This window comes from Gopherus evgoodei, chromosome 1 (genome assembly GCF_007399415.2).
Source record: "Gopherus evgoodei ecotype Sinaloan lineage chromosome 1, rGopEvg1_v1.p, whole genome shotgun sequence".
In the NCBI taxonomy this organism is placed as follows: domain Eukaryota; kingdom Metazoa; phylum Chordata; order Testudines; family Testudinidae; genus Gopherus; species Gopherus evgoodei.
Window position 1 is genome coordinate 253,336,296 of NC_044322.1, and position 19,954 is coordinate 253,356,249.

Genomic DNA, 19,954 nt, shown 5'->3' on the forward strand with positions numbered 1-19,954 from the left:
TTTCCAGTTAGTCTGTTAATTACACTTTGCTGTTTATAAAGGTTTCTAACTTTTGTTTTTCTTTGACTACTAGCTACCTTTGCAACTTTTACTTTTTTATTGAATTGGTTTATACCCATTTTATAGATGGTACACTGAGCCACTGAGAGGGTGACCTGCTGCTAGCTCCCTGTCACCCTGGGCAAAGCTGGAACTAGAATCCCCTCCCCCTAGACTCTCGTCCCCTTAGCTAACACTCTTTAGCTTATAGCTAATGAATGAATGAAGTATGAGTGGGAGCTACTTGGATACCTTTGGTAAGACGCACAGTATCAGACACTCAAGAGTCAAGCAGCACCAAGTGGACCTCACTCCCCACCTTGCAAAACTGAAAGGTGCCTAAAACACCAGTGAGACTTCAGGCCCCATTTTGGATCAGTACAATCATCGTGGGATAATCCCATGGAGCAAGCGGAGGAAAAAGTCCGAGCAATTACTCTTGGGGGCAGGAGACAACTAGAGTTGCCAATTTTGGTTGGCCGTTTTCCTGGAGATTCCATCACGTAGTATAATCTTTAATTAAAGAGTATTATTTAATTCCTGGAGACTCCAGGACAATCCTGGAGGGTTAGCAACCATAGAGGCAACTGTTTTCAACCAGCCTGGACAGCGCCGACCCTCCGTCTGCCCGGCCAGTCACACTCTGCCGGCAGCGAGAACAGGCTCCAGCCTAGGGTGAGGGATCGACGGGGCGGGGCTGTGGGCGGTACTAGAGGGAGGGGCTCTGTGGGGGAGGGGAGAGGTCAGTCGCTCCCTTGCAGTCGTCCAGACAATGGGGGAAATGGAATGTCGCCACCGGAACTGAATCCGTCCAGCCTCTTCACACATTCCTCCGCGCCGGAAGTGGATGCGGCTGCCGCCGTGGCCGGTCTGAAGGGCAGAGAGCTGGCTCCAGAGTGGCTTTGTCCGGATCTCTGCGCCCCGGAAAGGGTGTGAGGCATAAGGTTCCGACCGTCCTGCTGGGGTCAGGGACTCTTTTCCGAGTTGGAGGCGGAGGGGCACCGTGTCCTTCGCTTCCGGCGGAGGGATTTTCTCGGTACACGTAACTTCCGGCCGAGCCAGAGTCAGAGAGGAGGAGGAAAAAAAAAACCCCGAAGAGGAAACAAAAACAAACGGGAGGAGCCGCCGCGGCGGGCACCTGGGACCCCGGCCTGGCCAGCGAGCCCGCGCCCCTCCCCAGCTTCCTGCCCGGCTGCAGCCGGGGCCCGTAGGATGCGCCTCAGCCCCCGGCCCGGCTGGTCCTGGCTGTGACCCGTCCCCGCTAGCAGAGGAGAAGGAGCCCGTAGCCCCCGTCCCCGGCTGTTCCTGCGGAGCCGGTGCCCCCCGCGCCGCCATGTCGGGGGGCGGCGGGTCGCGCTACGCGGCGGAGTTCGTGCCCCCGCCCGAGTGTCCCGTGTTCGAGCCCAGCTGGGAGGAGTTCAGCGACCCGCTCGGCTTCATCGGCCGGATCCGCGGCCTGGCCGAGAAAACCGGTATCTGCAAGATCCGGCCCCCCAAGGTACCGTGCGGAGGGGGGACTGGTCACGCCCACGAGCAGAAGGGGCTTGAGGTGACTCTGGGGGGAGCCGGGCCCCCAGGGGTCCCGGTTCCTATGATCTCTCCCTAGTGGGTGTGAGAGGCCCCGAGGGCATCTCCCCGCCGCCCCGGGGCTTTGCTCAGCCTCGGGAGGCGGCTCCCGGCTCTCCGGCTTCGTGAGGCCGGGAGCAGCCACGGACGCTCTGGCATTTGCACTGCGGCCGGGGCGAAGCTGGCCTTTGGGTGCCCGACAACCCCGCAGCTGATACGTGGGAGAGCCTTTCGCCGCTGTGTGCGATGTAAAAAGCAGCTGAAGTAATATGTCTGATAATGATGCAAAACTGTTCTCTCTGCCCCCCTCGCCCGGAAAAAAAAACATGGCTGAGATTTAAAGCCCTTCCGCTTGTGTTGCCTTTCGGGTAGCAGAGCAGTAAACCATGGTGTCTGTGTCAGGGACACGCAGTTTCTATGTATTTTTGGAGCCGCAGAAACAGAATTGTGATAAGCCCCTGGACACATTAATACTGGTGAATAATTGTACTCACTGCTGATGTCTGAGACTTCACTGATCTGTTACTCTTCAAAACAACATTTGTTATAGATCTTAAACTTGCAAAGGTGGCTCACATGAAAACTGTACTTGATTCTTTAGGGGGAGAAGGATTTTCCATTTTAACATACTACTGTGTATAAACATATTTCTGTAATTATCATTAGAACGGTCAGTGATCTGTTTTCAAACAGGAAAATTGGTATTTGTGTATTGTAGTTTAAAAAATATAAGCCTAAAAACTAGGTCAGAGTAGCCAGATAATATCTGCAGCATTATTTTATGACAACAAGCCCTGCAGAGGGTTCTGGTAAGTCCAGCAGCCTTTCAGTGGACTGCACTTGAAACGATTTCACCTTACAATACAATTCTTAGGTGCAGACAAGAATAAATCAACTTTAAAATAAAGTAGCAAAAATAAAAAGATTAAAGTGGTTGAAGGAGGAAGGAGAGGAACCCACAGAGCTGGTGTAGCAGCGAAGGTAATAGTGGCAGAAGCTATTGCTTACATTTTGTGTTCTTCAGGTTTTTTTCCTTCTGTTCTCTCTGATTTCCTGGAATCTGCTTAGTTGGCTTTGTGACATGGTGAAAGCTAGACTTTCAAGGAGTTACTCTTTCTAAACTAAGCAGACTCCTTTGGCTTGATTGTGGAATCCAGGCGATCTGAAGAAACCATTCAAGATTCTGTCCAGTAAAACAGCTTGTGGTGATTATTATTATTTCTTTTGCAGCTGAACTCTTGGTTTTGGCTTTGTATGATTGATTATCAGGTTGCATTGCAGTGATCTTCAAGTTGAACAGTTGGGTTCAGTTTAAAATCTGCAGTAATAACTAGATGAAACACTTTACACTAATCTTACTTATTCATTATTCCTCTCTGTTGTTTGAAGTTGCACATATTTTATAGCCCTGATCAGGACCTTTAAGTGCTACTGTACTACAAATAATGAACAATTTGTAGTTTGTCAGCTGGAATATCGTATTCTCATTTTATTGTAGATATGCTGTATAATTTCTTAAATGTTTCTTAAAGTACTAGAAAACGTATTTTGCTTCCTTGGAAGTTGACACCAAATTTGAATAACAAAGTTGGGTTGCACTGAGTTTTTTCTGCCTGTTTGACTTTTTTGGCCTGTGATGCTGTAAGATCCCATTTATGAGGGTTAAATTTCTCATCTTTATTACACGTCTAGCTCCCTTCACATCTGTATGTGCCAACATCTGTGCCTCAAGCGCTATAGTTAATTTGAAGTTAATTGCTTTTATTAGACTTTAAAATATCCAGGGTTTACAGACCTTTTTAAAAAATCCTACAAAGTGGTAGCCCTACCATATGGTTCTGTCCTAGAAAGCCTTCCCTATGTTCTAACTCAGTCTAAGGCAGTGGTTCCCAGACTCGGGTTCGTGAGCCCCTGGGGGTTCACAGAAAGTTACAGGAGGTTCTTGGGGGGGGGAGGGGAGAATCCGTAATGGTGAATAGAGCTGTCCCTAGGAACCCCAAGCAGCATGGGGCCAGCAGCCCGGAGCCCCGGACTTCCAAGAGCTAAGCAGATCAAAGCAAGCATATCTATCAATCTGTGGAGATTTAAGAAATGGAAAGGGAGGTGGATATTTTTTGCTGTTTTTAAAATTAAATAGGCAGCTAGTGTTGTTTTTAAAATTGTTATGAAGAACAAGTTCAAGCTTTGTTGTAATGTGCATTGTTTGCCTGGACTGCTCAAGACCTGAATGCTTGTGTAGAAGCAACTCTTTGAGTTGGCTTCTTAAATACCTTCATGCTGCTTTCTCTCTGATACTCCTTGATGAAACATAGGAGCCTTGTCTTATAACAGGCTTATTCAAAGTGATGCAAGCTACAAAAGTGAGATCTTAGTAGTGTTGCTGTTTTCATAATGTAATAAAAATACTGTAATGATAAATAAGTAGCGTGGAACAAGCATGTCATAAACCCCAATTTATATTTCCAAGATCACTGCTTTTATAATTTACATTCGGGTAAAGGAGAAAATCCCTGGAAATATTCATTTTTAGGAGGGGGTTTGCGAGACTTGACATTTTAGTGAAAGGGGTTCACGCTCTGTTACAGTTTGGGAACCACAAGTCTAAGGTAATATCAATCTAAATATTCTAAGCTATGATATAGTTTATATTTCTACTTTCATAAGCAACTCAATAACTTTTCCTTACTCCTAATTCAAATAGTGGGAGAAGCTTATTAATTATAAAATTGTTGTGCTTTTCTAAAATGGAAAATTCTCAGACAGATTAGAATACTAAAAGTCCTTGATTTGCTCTTTCTGTGGTCAGCTGATTTGCATTGTTTTGAAATTCTCAGGAGACTTTTTTGCATTTGTGGGAGAAGTTATGGCACAGTCCTTATATCTTTGAAGCAGTAAAATCTATCTCTCTCTCTCTCTGTGTTTAGGACTGGCAGCCTCCATTTGCATGTGAAGTACAAAGTTTTCGTTTTACCCCACGAGTCCAGCGCTTGAATGAATTGGAGGTGAGCTTTTGCACCATTAACATAATTCTGTATTCACACACAAAGCAATAGGTCTCCTTGATTGAGTTTTGCATCTTGACTGCTTTCTGGATTGGTAGACTTCAATATCCCACAGATCGCAGAGTAGTTACAATTGGCACTAGCAGAGTTTGGATAAAGTAACCCTCAAAGACTTTGAGAAGGCTGGTTTTTATTTTATTATTCAAAATAACCGCAAGAAGTTTTTTATCCTAGCTGGAAATGTCTAAAATGAATGCCAAGGACCGTGTTGTGTAGTAAGAGTAGCCAGTGTTCAGCCCTCAGAACACCCCACTGTTTTTTCATAAGGTATTTACTGCTGTTCTTAATCCCCAAATTGCCTAATATTTAACCACTTTGATAATATCTCTTAAATCTTTAAAACAATCAACAAAAACACCACCACTAATAGTTCCTTTTATAGGTCTAGCCAGGTTAATTTTTAGGACTAAATATTAATGGAAGGCTTTTTAAAAATTAGTACAAGTCCCTTTCTGTCCAGATTTTTTCAAAGGTATCTCTGTTTTCCCCATACTAGTTTTTAAATTCCCGTTCTTTTCAGATACCAAACCACCATGAGCTAGGTTCACAAAAGGACATAAGGGCCTTATTGCCACTTTAGTCGCCTGAGTTCCAGAGTCAGGCCCCACTGGCATTCACAAAATCCCTGCTCAGCTACCACCAAACCTTATAGGTTCGTAAACTGGTTTGGTGCCTATGCTTTTGCAGTAAAAGTTCCCTAGATGCCTATGTTTTTGCCTCTGTGTACGTGCACTGCAGCCTCACTCTAGGCGTCTGGATGTCTAAGCCCCAGAGTGATATATGAATCAGGGGAAGACAGGCATTCCTCTGCCTAACATGCTTGCAGGGCCATATCAAGGTAGAAAAGAACCTCCCTCACAATTTTGAGCCTGATAGTTAGGGTATTCACTTGGGATGTGGGATACCCCTAGTTCAAGTCCTCCCACCACCTGAGTGGGAGAAGGGATTTGAGCAGGGATCTGCCACCTCTCAGATGTGTGCCCTAACCACTGGCCTATAGGATATTATGATGTGGGGCTCCCTCAGTATCTGGGCTAAAAGTTAAGGTAGGTCCTGTCTCCCTTACGCCCTCCGTCAAGCCTATTTCCCCCCCCCCCCCAGCTTCTTGCAAAAAAAATACCAACCAAACCAAAAAAAAATGTAGGTGCCTAATGCCAAAAGAGTGTTTGCGGCTGAGAATCCCAAACAAAATAGGGTGCCTCCCTGTAACTGGAATTAGGTGCTGAGCTCCTGGAGAGTGGCAGGGCTGAGGACACATCCCTCAGCTGGGCATCTCCCGTTGGCTAGCTTAGGCAAGGAGCCACTCAGAATGTTCGCTTTTGTGAATCCTGTTCTGACGTGCCTATCTCCCTCCATATTTAAACCTCTCACTGCTGGATGCTGGGACTGCTTGACAGGATGGATCACTTGATAATTTCCCTGTTCTGTTCATTCCCTTTGAAGCATCTGGCATTGGCCATTATTGGAAGACGGTTCTGGGGGGTAAGTGGACCACTGGTCTGACCCAGGATGGCATTCTTATGTACTTCTTTGTTGTATGGGAAATCTGAGTACCTAACCCAGCCTTTGTGAATCCCAGTGATTTTCTAGACACCTAAAAGTCAGGCAAGGTGATGCTGAGCATCACCATGCTTAAGTTCTTTTGTGAATCAAGCCTTATTTGTCTCTTGGCTTGTGAGTGAGTCTCCTTGTGCAACAAGAACGCTGAGTGCTCCAGAAATGCTCCAGGAGACCACCTTGCCCAGTCCAAGGCATGTAGTAGGTCTGCTGTTCCTAATTTGTTAAAAATATTAACAGATAATTTAATAGATGATCTTACAATCCTGCCTAGAATGTTAGTTTTTTCACGACTTTACATCTTGGCTTTAAAAAGAAAAAATGTTCTGAGTAGGAAATTGTCTCGTAAGATATCAACAAGAGTGCAAAGTTTAAAACAAAAGTTTATAAAGATTTTCTCCATTATTGACATTTCTGCCTCCAGTTGTTTTACATGGCAAATGAATAGTAAAGTGTCACATCCATAGTTATATTATGAACATGTAAATACTGTTGTCCTTTGATTCCTTTCTGTCTAGATTCTAGGCATTTCTTTCATGTCTGACTAGGTTCAGACCCATGTGTGTTCTTGTTGTGATTATAGGCAATGACCAGAGTGAAACTCGACTTTTTGGATCAGTTAGCAAAATTTTGGGAACTTCAAGGTTCCACTTTAAAAATTCCTGTGGTGGAGAGAAAAATCTTGGATCTCTATTCTCTGAGCAAGGTGAGTAAGATTCTTCGGGATTTGGGGAAGTAGGGGATTACCTGGGATGATGGTAGCGGTTCTGTGCAGATTGTGTGCTGGATATACCGTGAAAACAAGGAGATACTTAAAATATTTGTAACCAGAATGATTATAAGGAAATGGCAGACAATTACAAGTACAGATGACAATTACAGTTGTTGTGTTGGTGGCTCAATATGCAATATGAAAGTCCTGCAGAATTAACCAGTAGCTTTATTGGCCAGCTCTTCTCTTAGTTGCTCTCTACACATTGTAAGGCAGAGCTATAGGAGTGTAGAGCTCTTTGCAAGGTTAAGGGCATTTCTATATTTGGAAATTTACCAAAATAGCTACTCTGGAATAATTATTTTGTAGGGGGCAACGTGTGCCAGCATAATAGGTGCCAGCCCCAAATTGGAAGGAGAGCTTAGAACCACTATGTTGGTATAAGTTGGAATAAGAGTGCTTTTTTCCAAAAAAAAAAAAAAAAAAGCAGTATTTTGCCAATATAAACTGCATCCACACAAGAAAGGTTTTGTCTATATAGCTGTAGCAACAAACCTTTTTTAGTGTATTTTAGGCCTGTGAATGTGTGGTAGTACTAGCACTGCTAGATCAAAGATCCAGTTTCCACTTAATTATCAAAATGTACTTCTCTCAAGTGAGTGGAAATATGTGGGGTGTGCAGTAGAGTAAGTGGCATTGAACAATTTGTAGAGTGAGGGTGCTGGAAGCCATTGAATAAAACTTGTAAACCCTGTATATGATGGAAACTACTTCAAGCTGCGGGTGCTGCTGCATTCCTAGCTCTGGCACCCTTGGGTTGGGTACATTGTTTTAAAAGTTTATGCTTTAGAAGAATTTGTTTTTCATAGACAGCTTTATGGGCAATGTGTATGGTTAACTTTGCTTAGCTGTCTTTGGAAAGAACTGAAGGTTTATTTCCATGTCTGCCATGATTTGTTAGGAAATGATACAATAGTCTTTGCATAATGCCAATGAGAGTGATATTTGGGACACTGGCATGAGTTAGAGCAGGGACCTCAGTTCTGTATAAGTTAAAACTTTAGTTGTCTGTCTAGTTGATGGCACAAATTACTTGTGTTGTTTAGTGGAAACTCACGGCCCTGTGATTGCAAAGATTGTTTTTATTATGTCAGTATCTAGGTAATTGGCCATTATTGTTCAGAATGAGTGGGTATAAACTTTGGTTGATTTCACTATGTTGCTCATCTTATAGAGTGAGTAACAGCTGCATTAACTCATTATAAGCACTCCATGAAGCTTGGTTATTCTAAACTAAGGTATCATCATAGCTTTACATAATGGATTCTCTAATTACTTTTTAAAACTGAACTGGAGAATACCTTGTAATGTGAAAAACCAAAGGAAATAGAGGAAAGTATGATTTTAATTTTTACGTGTGTTAAGTGATTATAAAAACTGATTACTTAAAATCTAAATTACTTTTCACTTAGGCTGTTACACTTTTGCACTCAGTTTAGAAGCTAAATTGATAAGGTTTTCACTTTTTAGTTCCACTGCAGTAATAATGCTTTGGTGTCTGGGTTTCAATCAGTCCCTGCAGTGTTAGGCATATAATTTGGGCTCTTTGAGCAGGGAAAAAGTTTACCACCAAACTTTAGATGTGTAGAAATGCTTAGAATCTTTACAAAATTTAAATGAAACCAGGATTGGTATATTTTGGTTTTAAACTGTTTCTCAGTGACCCTTAAAAGGGGTAGAGAGTATAGAAATGTGGTCAGTGTTCAGAGGAAGCATTCCCTGTGCCAGTGTGACCTCCATTTGGAGACAAATGGACTGTTTTTTAGGTTAAATAAATTAGTCATATGTAGCCAAAGAGGACTTTATATGTGAACTGATAGACTCGATGGCTATTGAAATAGTGTTGCTGCGGCAGTACTGATCTAACTGGAAGGTGAAGTCAGTGTCTCCACTTTTGACAATAGTTTCTGTTTCATCCAGGGTTCTCTGTTGAGAATTTTGTAATTCTGGAGTCCTGAGCTTCAGCGCTTCCTTCTATATTGGGTCTGTTAGAATTGACTCTGCTTCTGGCCAGACTCCTGTGTTTTTCATCAGACTGCACATCTGATGAGAGCTGACTTTTTTTATTTTGATCTGACAGTGGGTTTGTATTCTTTCCAACATGTCTTAGAAGTGCTACTTGTTTGTCTCTTTCTGCGTGGCAGAGTATATACACTTTTTATTCATTTCTGAGCAACGGGGCTCTAATAAATGCATCAGGTGACAGAGACAGATATGCGTTTGTTAAAGTACTGCCCCAGCAGGAAAATTCCCCATATCATAACTATGGGTCTCTGAGTTTCACAGAACCTCTGAAGGTTTGATCTGTATAGTCATGTATGGTTCATACACAATGGTTAAAGGAACCCAATCTTCCTTTAAAAAGTTTCTAAAAAAATAAAATGTGTTTTGTTTCAGATTGTTGCCAGCAAAGGAGGCTTTGAGGTGGTCACTAAAGAGAAGAAATGGTCCAAAGTAGCTAGTCGGCTAGGCTACCTGCCAGGAAAAGGCACTGGATCATTGCTGAAATCTCACTATGAACGGATACTGTATCCCTATGAACTCTTCCAGTCTGGGGTTAGCCTTATGGTGAGAGACTTGTTCCCTTTCATGATAGAAAGATCAAACGGCATCTGTTTGTGGCTATATACTAAACTGTCACATGTGGTTCTGTGCTCCTGAAAGCAGCAACTACTTTCATCAAAGCAGCACCTCTTCACATTTGGAAGAATAGAGTTAGAAGTTACATTGTGATCTGGGGTAGTGATTGTACTTTTAGGTTTCTTTTATAGGTGTAAGATCAGTTTTGTTGGGAATGGGATACAGGGCAAAGACTGATGTACCTGTTTGGGAAGGTGTCTTTTACTCTTTGTTAGGCAGCTGTCAAGATTCAATCTTCTTATTTCAGACTGCATGCAGTGATTTCTGTCTGGTCCAAATGGCATGTGTACTGCAGTATGACTTCACTGGTAGCCCTATTCCTCAATAAACAGGATGATTCACAGACCATAGAGTCTGATCCCCTGATCAATCAACCCAGTGTCCTTCTGTGCTCTGATCCTTTAGGGCATCCAAAAGCCAAACTTGGACCTTAAGGAAAAAGTGGAGGCAGAGGACCTCGGCTCTGATGCCCAGGCTTCCCCAAAGCAGGGCACAAGAATGAACGTTGTGCTGAAGAGAACCAGACGCATCAAATCCCAGGTACCCACATTACTTGGCCACTACAGACAGAGTGCATTTATTTTTTGCACGAGTGCAATAGCACTGAGAGTGCAACAGCCTTTGTCTGGCCATGGGAGCCCACTCAAACGTGCCACGAGGAAGGAGTCCTTTTGTTAAACTCCAGAGATGTGTATCTCTTTGACCTGGTCTATTCACAGAAATCATGTCAAAGTTTGCTTTTATAAACAGATATAGTTAAACTATTTTCATATTTTCAACTGGCTTATATTGTGTTGATATGCATCCGTGAATGCATCAGTGCAAGCTAAATGGATATAAGGTAGTTGTAAATTGATGCAGAAGTGTGTCGACATGGGGCTTGCATCCATTTAACTAAATTTTTTTATTTTAGACACATCTTTATTTAAATAGATGTAAGCTCGTGTGCAGACAAGGTTTTGCAGTCAGTGGAAAACTATGGAAATGGGACAAATTATCCCAAGATTGACTGACAGTTTTTTGTGAAGAGCTTGCAGCTGGGAAAGAAAATGCGGAGTGATGGCTGGGAAATCTTTTCCAGTTCCACAGCTTTTCTCCTGAAAATAAGCAGTCTGTTTTGTGTGGGTTAAGGCTGCTATTGCTACAGTAACATCTGATATTTTACTAGGCAATATCGAAATTCCGCAAAGATGGCCAGTAACTTTCCCTTCAGACTGAAACAGCATCACTTTACATGTCAGTACATCAAAAAAGACCTTGCAGTCTTGGCCTGTTTTTCCTCTTTGTTTCTTTCCCTGCAGTCTTGTTTAAGCAGGCCATCTCTGTTTCTTATAAAATAACATGCTTGTAAAAAGAGAATCTCTGAAAGTTTTTTGGACTGGGTCCATGCGGCACGTTCTAGTGGCTTCTTGCTGGCCAGTCAGTGGGACGTGGCTGAAAGCTGGGTTTTAATTTAATCCTTTTTACTATTTGCACCATGCCATTCTGGACATATTTTAAGCACACTGAAATTTCTTTTCCATATCTAATGCTATCAAAAACATGTCTTTTTCCAAAGTGCACATCTCATGCCACTCAGTCATCTCACTTTTGCTGAGTATCCGTCAGCTTTAGTAAATAGTGTGTTTTGTTTCTCTTAGGTTCTGGTTCATTTAGACAGGGTTGTCTTTTATCTGATTTCCTCACTTTCTGGCAGACTTGCTACATTTATTTGTATAATGTAACCATATTCAAAAACATCAATAGTCCTAGGCTGTGATGATGTGACATATCTCAAACTATGTTGTCTTGGGTGTGGTCAGTACATGGATGAGAGATACTCACCCAAGAAAAATCCAGCATGTTACAGAAACTGCTGCTCTTCACTAAGTATGTGGAACTCTTCTGAGTTGGTATTGAGCCATTGTCTAGGGGGCACTATGCTGTTGTGTCTTTTTCAGATGAGATATAAAAGAGACACTACATCATTAAGATCTCATCGCTCTTTTTACAAGACTGCTTTCAGTAGTTTCAGTAAAACAATGGTATTCCTCACTGTCCCTTCTAAAAACTGTTCGTAGTGTTCCTGGCACAGAACAGCTGCTGCATTTCATTGGTGGGTGAGTTATCTTTACACATATAGTCTGCAGAGCTCTTTATTGTTGACTTATACAAAAATGATTTATAAAATCTAAGCATGCTTTTAATTATTTTAGCACTTAATAAAAGAAATGAAAGAAGTGAATTTTCCAGCCTGTGAGAAACTCAGCTCACTCACTTCACCTAATCAGCAAAAGTCCAAATATTTTTTATGATGCATTTAGAAGGTCTAATAAACTTGTTGGACTAACTGGGGAACTGAACTCAAAGCAGAGACCTGTCCCTTATTCTCCTGTTGAGAACTCCCTGCTGCCACCTGCAAATAGCATGACTGCAAATCTACGGACTGTTTGCAAAATGTTCCAGGTTTTAGGTGCAGGGCAAGTGCTTATGGAGAGAAGCAGTCTCTACTGTAGGCAGTAATCCAGATCACCTAGCCCTTTGTAGATTAAAGTGAACACCTTGATTTGTATCTAAACCAGCTGGGGAGCCTCCAGAATGCTCATGTTTAATATGCCTCAGATGTGAATATCTATCAGATAAACATGCTTCTGTATTCTGCATCAGATGAAGATGACCTATGTAGAGTTTGTAGTCAGTAATCCAACTGCCGGTAACAGTTATGGCTAACTGGTGATCTCTTTATCTGAGAAGTTTCTAAGTGAGAGGCAATATTACATTCTAAAAAGCAGAGAAAGCATTTTCCTTACAGATCAATTAGCTAAGAATGAGAATAGCAACAGTTTGGATCTAGTGATTGCAAGTTACTTGAATTAAGTATGCAAAGTATGGTGCTGCTGCATTTATGAAACAAAGGTGCTAGATTTCAGGAAAGCTAGATTAAGAAATGTAATAGAATGTGAGAGAAGGATATTTTAAAATTCTCCATTGTAAAAGAAGGCTGGGAATCTTTAGATACTATAATTAAACCAGAACTGGCTACAAACCCTCTGAAAAATAACTGAAGGAACAAGAGGAGGAAGATTGGTTTTGGAAAGACTTCTCAAAGATCTATTCTAACCAGTCTTATTCTTTTTCCCATTACCCCAGAATAAAACTCTTGTAAATGGGAATGGTGGGGAAGGCAAGCAATAATTTAGTAAAGGTGTGCAAGGAAAGTAAGAGAAGTGAAAAAGATTAACTCTAGAAAATAAGGATGACTTTACAAATGTTGGAAAGCAGGTCACTTACTAGATGAGGAGTGATATTAATAACTGAAAAATGGCTTAGGTACATTTGTTTTACTACTTAATTTAACAAAGTTTTAAGGGAAATCCTGTTTAAAAACAAAGAGCGAATTGGGAATACTGGAAAATATGGAGTAAAGACAGATAAGCCATAAGGATACATCCTGGGCTGTTAAGGGATTTGACTAATGAGTTTACTGAACTGCTGATAATTTATTCTAAAAAATCATTGAACTGGAAGGAAAGAAAAAACAATGTTGCTCTAATCTTTTAAAAGGTGATACTATTAAAGTGACATGAACAGCTTCAAGTTTTTAGAAGAGTTAAGTTGCAGGCAACACTTCTGCCCTGAGTTACCATACCCATTTTTGTGGTTTGACAATCACACTTTAATATTTTGAAAACATTTCTGTGTTAGTGTGGGAGATAATTGCAGTGGAAACTGCTCAAAAAACAATTTAACGTGCTATATAAAAAGTGCTGGGAAATGCACAAAGTACTAAAAAAAAGAAGTTATATTGTCAATTATAGTAATCTTAGGTACTACTTGTAATAATAGAAGTTTAAAAATACACCTCTACCCCGATATAATGCGATCTGATATAATACGAATTCGGATATAACTTAGTAGAGCAGTGGTCGGGGTGGGGTGCGGGGGAGGCGTGAGGCTGCGCACTCCAGCAGATCAAAGCAAGTTCGATATAATACGGTTTTACCTATAACGTGGTAAGATTTTTTGGCTCTCGAGGACAGCATGATATTGGGGAAGAGGTATATCTCATAGAAGTGACTTTTGAAGTTGATGGTGGCTCTTGAAAGGAGAAAGTACTTAAACCCATAATTGGATCCTGTTAGTGTTTTCTGATGTGGAGGAAAAATACTTGATTTTTCAGTTTAGCAACTGTGAGATGATGGAGTAAATAGAGAAATCTGTTAAAATAGAGGAAAAAGATGGTGATGACTAGTCTACTTCATTGCATGCTCAGTCACAAACCCTAGTTAGGAATAATAACATTGTGTGCTTATTAAATCACAATGTTAAGGCAGATTAATGTCAAACTTGTATTGTGTGACTGTTGATAGAAGTGTGTCTGAGATTGTTAATTTTTTTTTTTTTTTTTTTTTTTTTTGTTAGAGTGCAAGTTTGACATTGTGATATATATGGCTTTTTGGTATCTGTTGGAGATGGAAGTGAAAAGCCTCATGGAAAGTTGGAGTACGTTCTGCTGTAAAAGTGTCATGAGACTTTTCCTCTCCTATCCCTTTAATTCCATGCTCTCACAATTTTGAGTTTGGAGGTGTCTTGATGCAACCTTAAGTGTCACCAAATGAAGTGTGGGTTTTAATAATCTTGAATGTTTTTGATATTTGTTCTAAAGGCATTTATTAGATTTTTTTTTTTTTTAAATATGTTTCCTTCTGGTCACCTAACTTGTACTTTTGATACATATGGTGTTCCCTTTATCAATGAGAAGAATTAGTGGTTATAGACGAACTCATCATTACCTTTTAAAATTGTGTTCACTTAGAAGTATAATGGAATTAGAAGGAATAAGAATTGAGAAACATGGTTTATATTAAAAAATAAACTAGGCAGATAAGCTTGATTTAATTTTATAATTCTATCAAAAAGCACTATGAGAAGAGAACTTGATAGATGTAATTTCAAGATTTTAATAAAGAATGATATTCAAGTTTAATTTTTTAAATGAAAGTAAGGATTGGGATTATGATAGGCAAATAGACTAAAAATCGCCTGAAAATCTGTAAATAAAGAGTGAGGATTTAATGAGCACATTCTGTTGTTTGGGAGAAGGAAATAATCTGATACCACTGGGATCTCATAAATCCCATTTGATCTGTTTTCATTAATCATATGGAGTAGTGGGAAAACAGTGTTCCCATAAAATTAAAGGGACGCCAACTTGAAAAATCACATTTGTCTGAATGGTGTGCCTCTATACTAAAATATTTTGTTGCTATGTTTTTGGTTTATATGCTTTGTACATTCTCATGGACATCAAGATCAGTTACACCATTGTCCAATGTCAAGCAGTTTTTCACTTGCTAGAAAGTTTTCTATAAAAATAAAGAGGTGAACAGAAAAACTCTTTAAAATGTAAGCAATTAAAAAAAATCAGGACGTATTACTTAGAGTGCTGTATCAAACTGGATTTTAAAGTCAATTTTTAAAAATTCAGGTTGATAGTGTCCATTTAAATTATAAGGCATTGCCATTACTAGTGAGAACAGAGGCATAACGCACATGATTTACAGATATTTGAACATGAATAGAAAATAACTGATATTCAGAATGGAAAGTTACAAGTTAATATACTGGGTGAGAAAACAAGCCCAAACACAGAATCCAGTCAGAGGGAAATATCTGGACAGCAGTAGTGCTTAAAACAAACAAACAAACAAAAAAAACCTATGGTGGCTCGCAAATGAGACTTGCATTTCAGTCCATTTTGGCAGCCAACTAAAAGAACAAACATGAAAATTTGACATGAGTATATGAAAATTATATTCTCTGTCTATAGCATTATTGTCACTGCACATGAAGTTTCTCATTCAGTTTTGAGCACCACTTACCAGAAAGCTTTTTTTGTTGTTTCTGTTGTTGACGTCACCGCAAATTGTGATAGGTACTTTGCAGTACCAGCAGAGACCTGATTCATGCCCCCAAGGAGCTAGCAAATTTATCTCAAGTGTAATACAATAAGAGTAATAAGTTTGTAAAGGGGAGCAGGAGAAGGAAGGGCACAGTAACATCAGTAAGATACTGTAGTTTCTTAGTGGGCAGCGTGATGGATTAAAAATGTTTTAGTTGACTGGCTTGAAGGCTTTGTAGGAGCAGCAGGTCTTTAGGAGAGACTTGAATGAAGAAAAGGTAGTTTCCTTCCTGAGCTGGTACACCAGGCCATTCCAAAAGTAGGAGGTAGCATAAAAGAAAGTTTGTGGATCAAGTGTGAGAGTTTTTGAGAAGCAAGTGGACAAAAGATGTATTGAGGTTCCCATCTCTGGTGGAGTGGAGGCAATGATGGAATAAAACAAGGTTGATAAGCCTATAGCACCCAGTACAATGGAATCTGGGTTCATGACTAGGACTCCTAAGCACTATGGTAATACAAAAATAATGAGAGGCTCAGAGTTATGTAGGACTGTGAATGAATGGACAGGAAGGGACAGAACATTAAAGGAGAACAACCCTGCATTGTCAGGGGGATGGCCTGGATGACCTAATAAGTATTTTTCATTGCTTAATTCACATGAGTTGAAGCACAGCATGTGTAGGTAGGGGCTGTGAGGAATAGTAATTCTGCCATTGCATCCAAAAATCCAAGCCCAGCCAAGGATTCAAGAAGACCTATAAACTGTGAACATCATTAATAGTTTGTGGATATATCCACCACCTCAAGGGAGCTGATGAAAGGTGCCACATAAATAATGTATTTGTTAATATCAAACTTTTCCTGATCCATAGTAACTTGGAAAGTGTTGCATTGGTGATTGTTTTTGGCAGAAATCAAACCTAGTTCTGTGATCACTTGATGTATAGATCAACCTTTGTAACAAAACTCTTTAATGCTTAATGTGGAGACATCTGTTTGGAGAATTGGAAGAGAAGTTCCAGTCTGTTTCATTGCATCCCTTTTTTGCATCTGGATACTGGGTTTGGGGATGAAAAATCAGGCCTTCCATCTTCTAATGGGTAAAGCGGATGTTGTGATTGTGAATGGGGCAATGAAAGGAAGAGAGTAGAGATACAAGTGTACAGTGAGTAGTGGAGACCTGGAAGGTAAATGCTGATGGTGTTGTGTTGATATGATTTTGTTTTCAGGCAGAGGCAGGAGAGATGAGTAGAAATACTGAGTTGAAGAAGCTGCAGATCTTCGGAGCTGGACCCAAGATGGTGGGACTGGCTTTGGGAGCAAAGGATAAAGAAGGTAAATAAGCCTCTGGCTTATCCTGTGATTAAGGGTGGTAAGGACTCAGTAGCCTGTCTCTAGACTCTGAAACAGTCTTTTGAACCAAACCTCGCTGCTCTCTCTGGAGACAAATGGGAAGAGGTAAAAGGGAGCCACTATGATGTGAAAAAGTTAAACATTTGAGGATTTAATTCATGTGGAGGTTGACAGAACTCATGGTGGCTAACCACATTGACTGGACTCTTTTAATTTGATAGTCATTTCTTTATTATTTAGGAAATGTACCAGTTGAAAATTACTGGACTTGAAAAAAGAGTTGATAAATGTTGACACCAGTCATGTTAGATAAGCACCCAGATTATGAGGATAATTCACTTTGCTTCATGATGTTCCTGGATCTCCTGTGAAGATCAGCAGGGGAGGGTTTACTCTTTCCCCAGTCATATACAGCTTGATACAACTGGCAGTTTACTTCTGGGGGGATTCTGTGCCAGAAAATAAAAAATTTTGTGCACAATATTTTAAAATTCTGCATATTTTATTTTTCAAAATTACACAATATAATCACTCCAGTTTAAATTTATTTCAAAATACCTGTTAACAAGTATGTCGTCAATACAGACAACAGTAAAAAAGATTCTCCCATGAGTAAAGAGTTAAAGAAATGCCTACAACAGCCCAGTTCCAGTTGGGAGGTGCTGGAGGGAGGCTGTGTGGGGCCTCCAGAGCCTAGAGACCTGCGCTCTCATTCGCTCAGAGCCCAGCTGTGGGGCACCCCCCGGCCCAGACACCCACACCCTCTTCCTCCCAGAACTCAGCCACAGGGCATCTCTCCCCCACTGACACCAGCATCCCACCTCCCCTACAGAGCCCAGCCATAGGGCACCCTCTGGCCCAGATACACCTCTCCTGATGGAGCCCAGCCACAGGGCAGTCCCTGGCCCAGACACCATTTCCCCCCCTGCCACCCCAGTTCAGCTGTGAGGCAGCCCCAACTCACACACCAGCACCTCCTTTATTCCCCTCAACTTCTTTACTGTCCCGCCAGGGGACATGGTGTGGTTTAGCCCTGCCCTTCCTCACCCTTTGTCGGAGCTGGCTGGGTCTCCCAAGCCTCTCCTGTCCCAGGAGAATGAGGATCCAAGAGCGTGCAACCTCAAGGCATGCCAGGCTGGGCACTCCACTCACTGCGAGCTGGGCTCTGCAGAGTCCAGTGACCCCTTAGTGGTGGCCGGAAACAGGGAATTCTGCGAAATTCTGCATTCTGCAGTGGTGCAGAATTCCCCCAGGAGTAAACTGGTCAGGTACACCAAAGAGTTCTGGCTTTTTCTACAGCATTAAGTACTAGTTGCTGCCAAAGGCAGGGTAGCAGGCTGATCTCTACATGGTCCTTGTATGTGGGATCTTTCTTTATGCTAGATTAATGAAATGTATGTAACTTTATTTTGCTTCAAGACGAGGTCTCTCGAAGACGCAAAAGCACCAAGTCAGAAGGATTTGGCATGCAGATGAGGCAGCGCAAAGGGACAATTTCGGTCAACTTTGTAAGTGTGATTTCTTTGCTCTGGCCCACATGAGCATAGGAAATGAAGCTGTCAGCTTGGGTTACTTTTTGATGTATTTGTGTCATTGGGAAAATAGGGCACTGTAACAGATAACATTATCTGCTGTAAAGTGAGAATTTGAATTAATCACAGTAAAAATGTTCCATTCTAAGTTGTGATTCCACCTTAGATTATCAGAAAAGGCTGATAAAACCTGAAGACTGGCCTGAGACTCGAGAGATCTGGGTTCAATTCTCTGTTCTGCCATAGACGTTCTGTATGATCTTGGACAAATTGCTTAGTCTCTCTGTGCTTCAGTTCTCCATCTGTAAAATGGAAATAGTAGTACTTCCCTTCCTTAGTGGTATTATAAAGAAAAATACATTAGATTATGAGTGCTCATATACTACAGTAATGGAGGCCATATAAGTATCTAAGATAGTCTAAACTTTTTGATACAAGGGCCTGGATTGCTGCCATCCTAGGCTGTGTCAAGGAAATCTCTGGAACCAGTGCCAATCCACGGACTGGTCGTTGAGAAACACTCGTTTAAGCTACAAAAAACAGGACTAATTTTTTGTCTCAAACAGCTGTCTTGAGTTGAAATGTCTAGTTTATTAGTCTACCAGGGAGAAAAATAAGGGGAAGAAATAAAATCTGTGTAGCTGTTTGATACTTCAGTATGGAAAAACAGGGTATAGTTTCTTTTATTTTATTGGATAACTCAAATGACTTTATTTAAACTATCAGAGGGTAGCCGTGTTAGTCTGGATCTGTAAAAGCAGCAAAGAATCCTGTGGCACCTTATAGACTAACAGACGTTTTGGAGCATGAGCTTTCGTGGGTGAATACCCACTTCGGAATGGGTATTCACCCACGAAAGCTCATGCTCCAAAACGTCTGTTAGTCTATAAGGTGCCACAGGATTCTTTGCTGCTTTTATTTAAACTGTCATACTTGGTACATGTAGAGTCCTGAATAAGAGTCTTCTAATATGTTTGAAGAAATTAAGTTCTGTGCACTTCAAAAACAGCATATTGAGCATACAGAATGCATTATTTTTCCTTAGCTTCAGAAAGTCTTCCCAAAACTTGTTGTGGTTATTTGAAATGTTAGTTATTCCCGGTACCAGGAGGGGCCATGGGACTTGAACAAAAACTCAAATGAAATCTTTTAGAGGAAGAAATGGCTTCTGATTTAAAGTATGGGGGTTATAAACTGCAATTTGAAGCAGACGGTGTTACCAGTGTGAATAGGCCTGAGATTCTCATTTTCAAAACTAAAAGCATTGGATCCCTTTTAGTACTTAGATGAGTTACTTGGTGAGAGTACATGGTATTTCTAGGCTTGCTGTTTCTCCATGACAGGAATGGCTGCTGTTAGTGGTTTTCATTTTTTAAATAAGATTTTATTGGAAAAATTTTCTGACCTAGTCAGTTTTCACGCATCAGGACACCTGAGTTTGATTCCTGTTTGTGTTCTCTCTCACTTGTGGCAGGGGTTCAAATAATAAGGTAGCAATAAAACCAGACCTTGCAGCTATATTGCCTTGGCTGTGATCTTGTAGAACCTCTAT

The 19,954-nt window shown here is 41.0% G+C and overlaps 1 protein-coding gene across 2 annotated transcripts in view; it reads left to right on the forward strand.

Moving 5' to 3' along the window:
- The first annotated feature begins 809 nt into the window (after nt 1-809).
- Nucleotides 810-19,954, forward strand: part of KDM5A (lysine demethylase 5A) — an 84,236-nt gene continuing 65,091 nt past the window's right edge. The window contains exons 1-7 of one of the 2 annotated variants that reach the window (XM_030543122.1): nt 811-1,537; nt 4,530-4,607; nt 6,808-6,930; nt 9,394-9,564; nt 10,042-10,176; nt 16,747-16,852; nt 18,290-18,378. In XM_030543122.1, the coding sequence (XP_030398982.1) occupies nt 1,373-1,537; nt 4,530-4,607; nt 6,808-6,930; nt 9,394-9,564; nt 10,042-10,176; nt 16,747-16,852; nt 18,290-18,378 (867 nt within the window). In that variant the 5' untranslated portion in view covers nt 811-1,372. Of the gene's footprint in view, nt 1,538-4,529; nt 4,608-6,807; nt 6,931-9,393; nt 9,565-10,041; nt 10,177-16,746; nt 16,853-18,289; nt 18,379-19,954 lie in introns of both variants that reach the window. The other variant, XM_030543128.1, reaches the window with a different exon arrangement.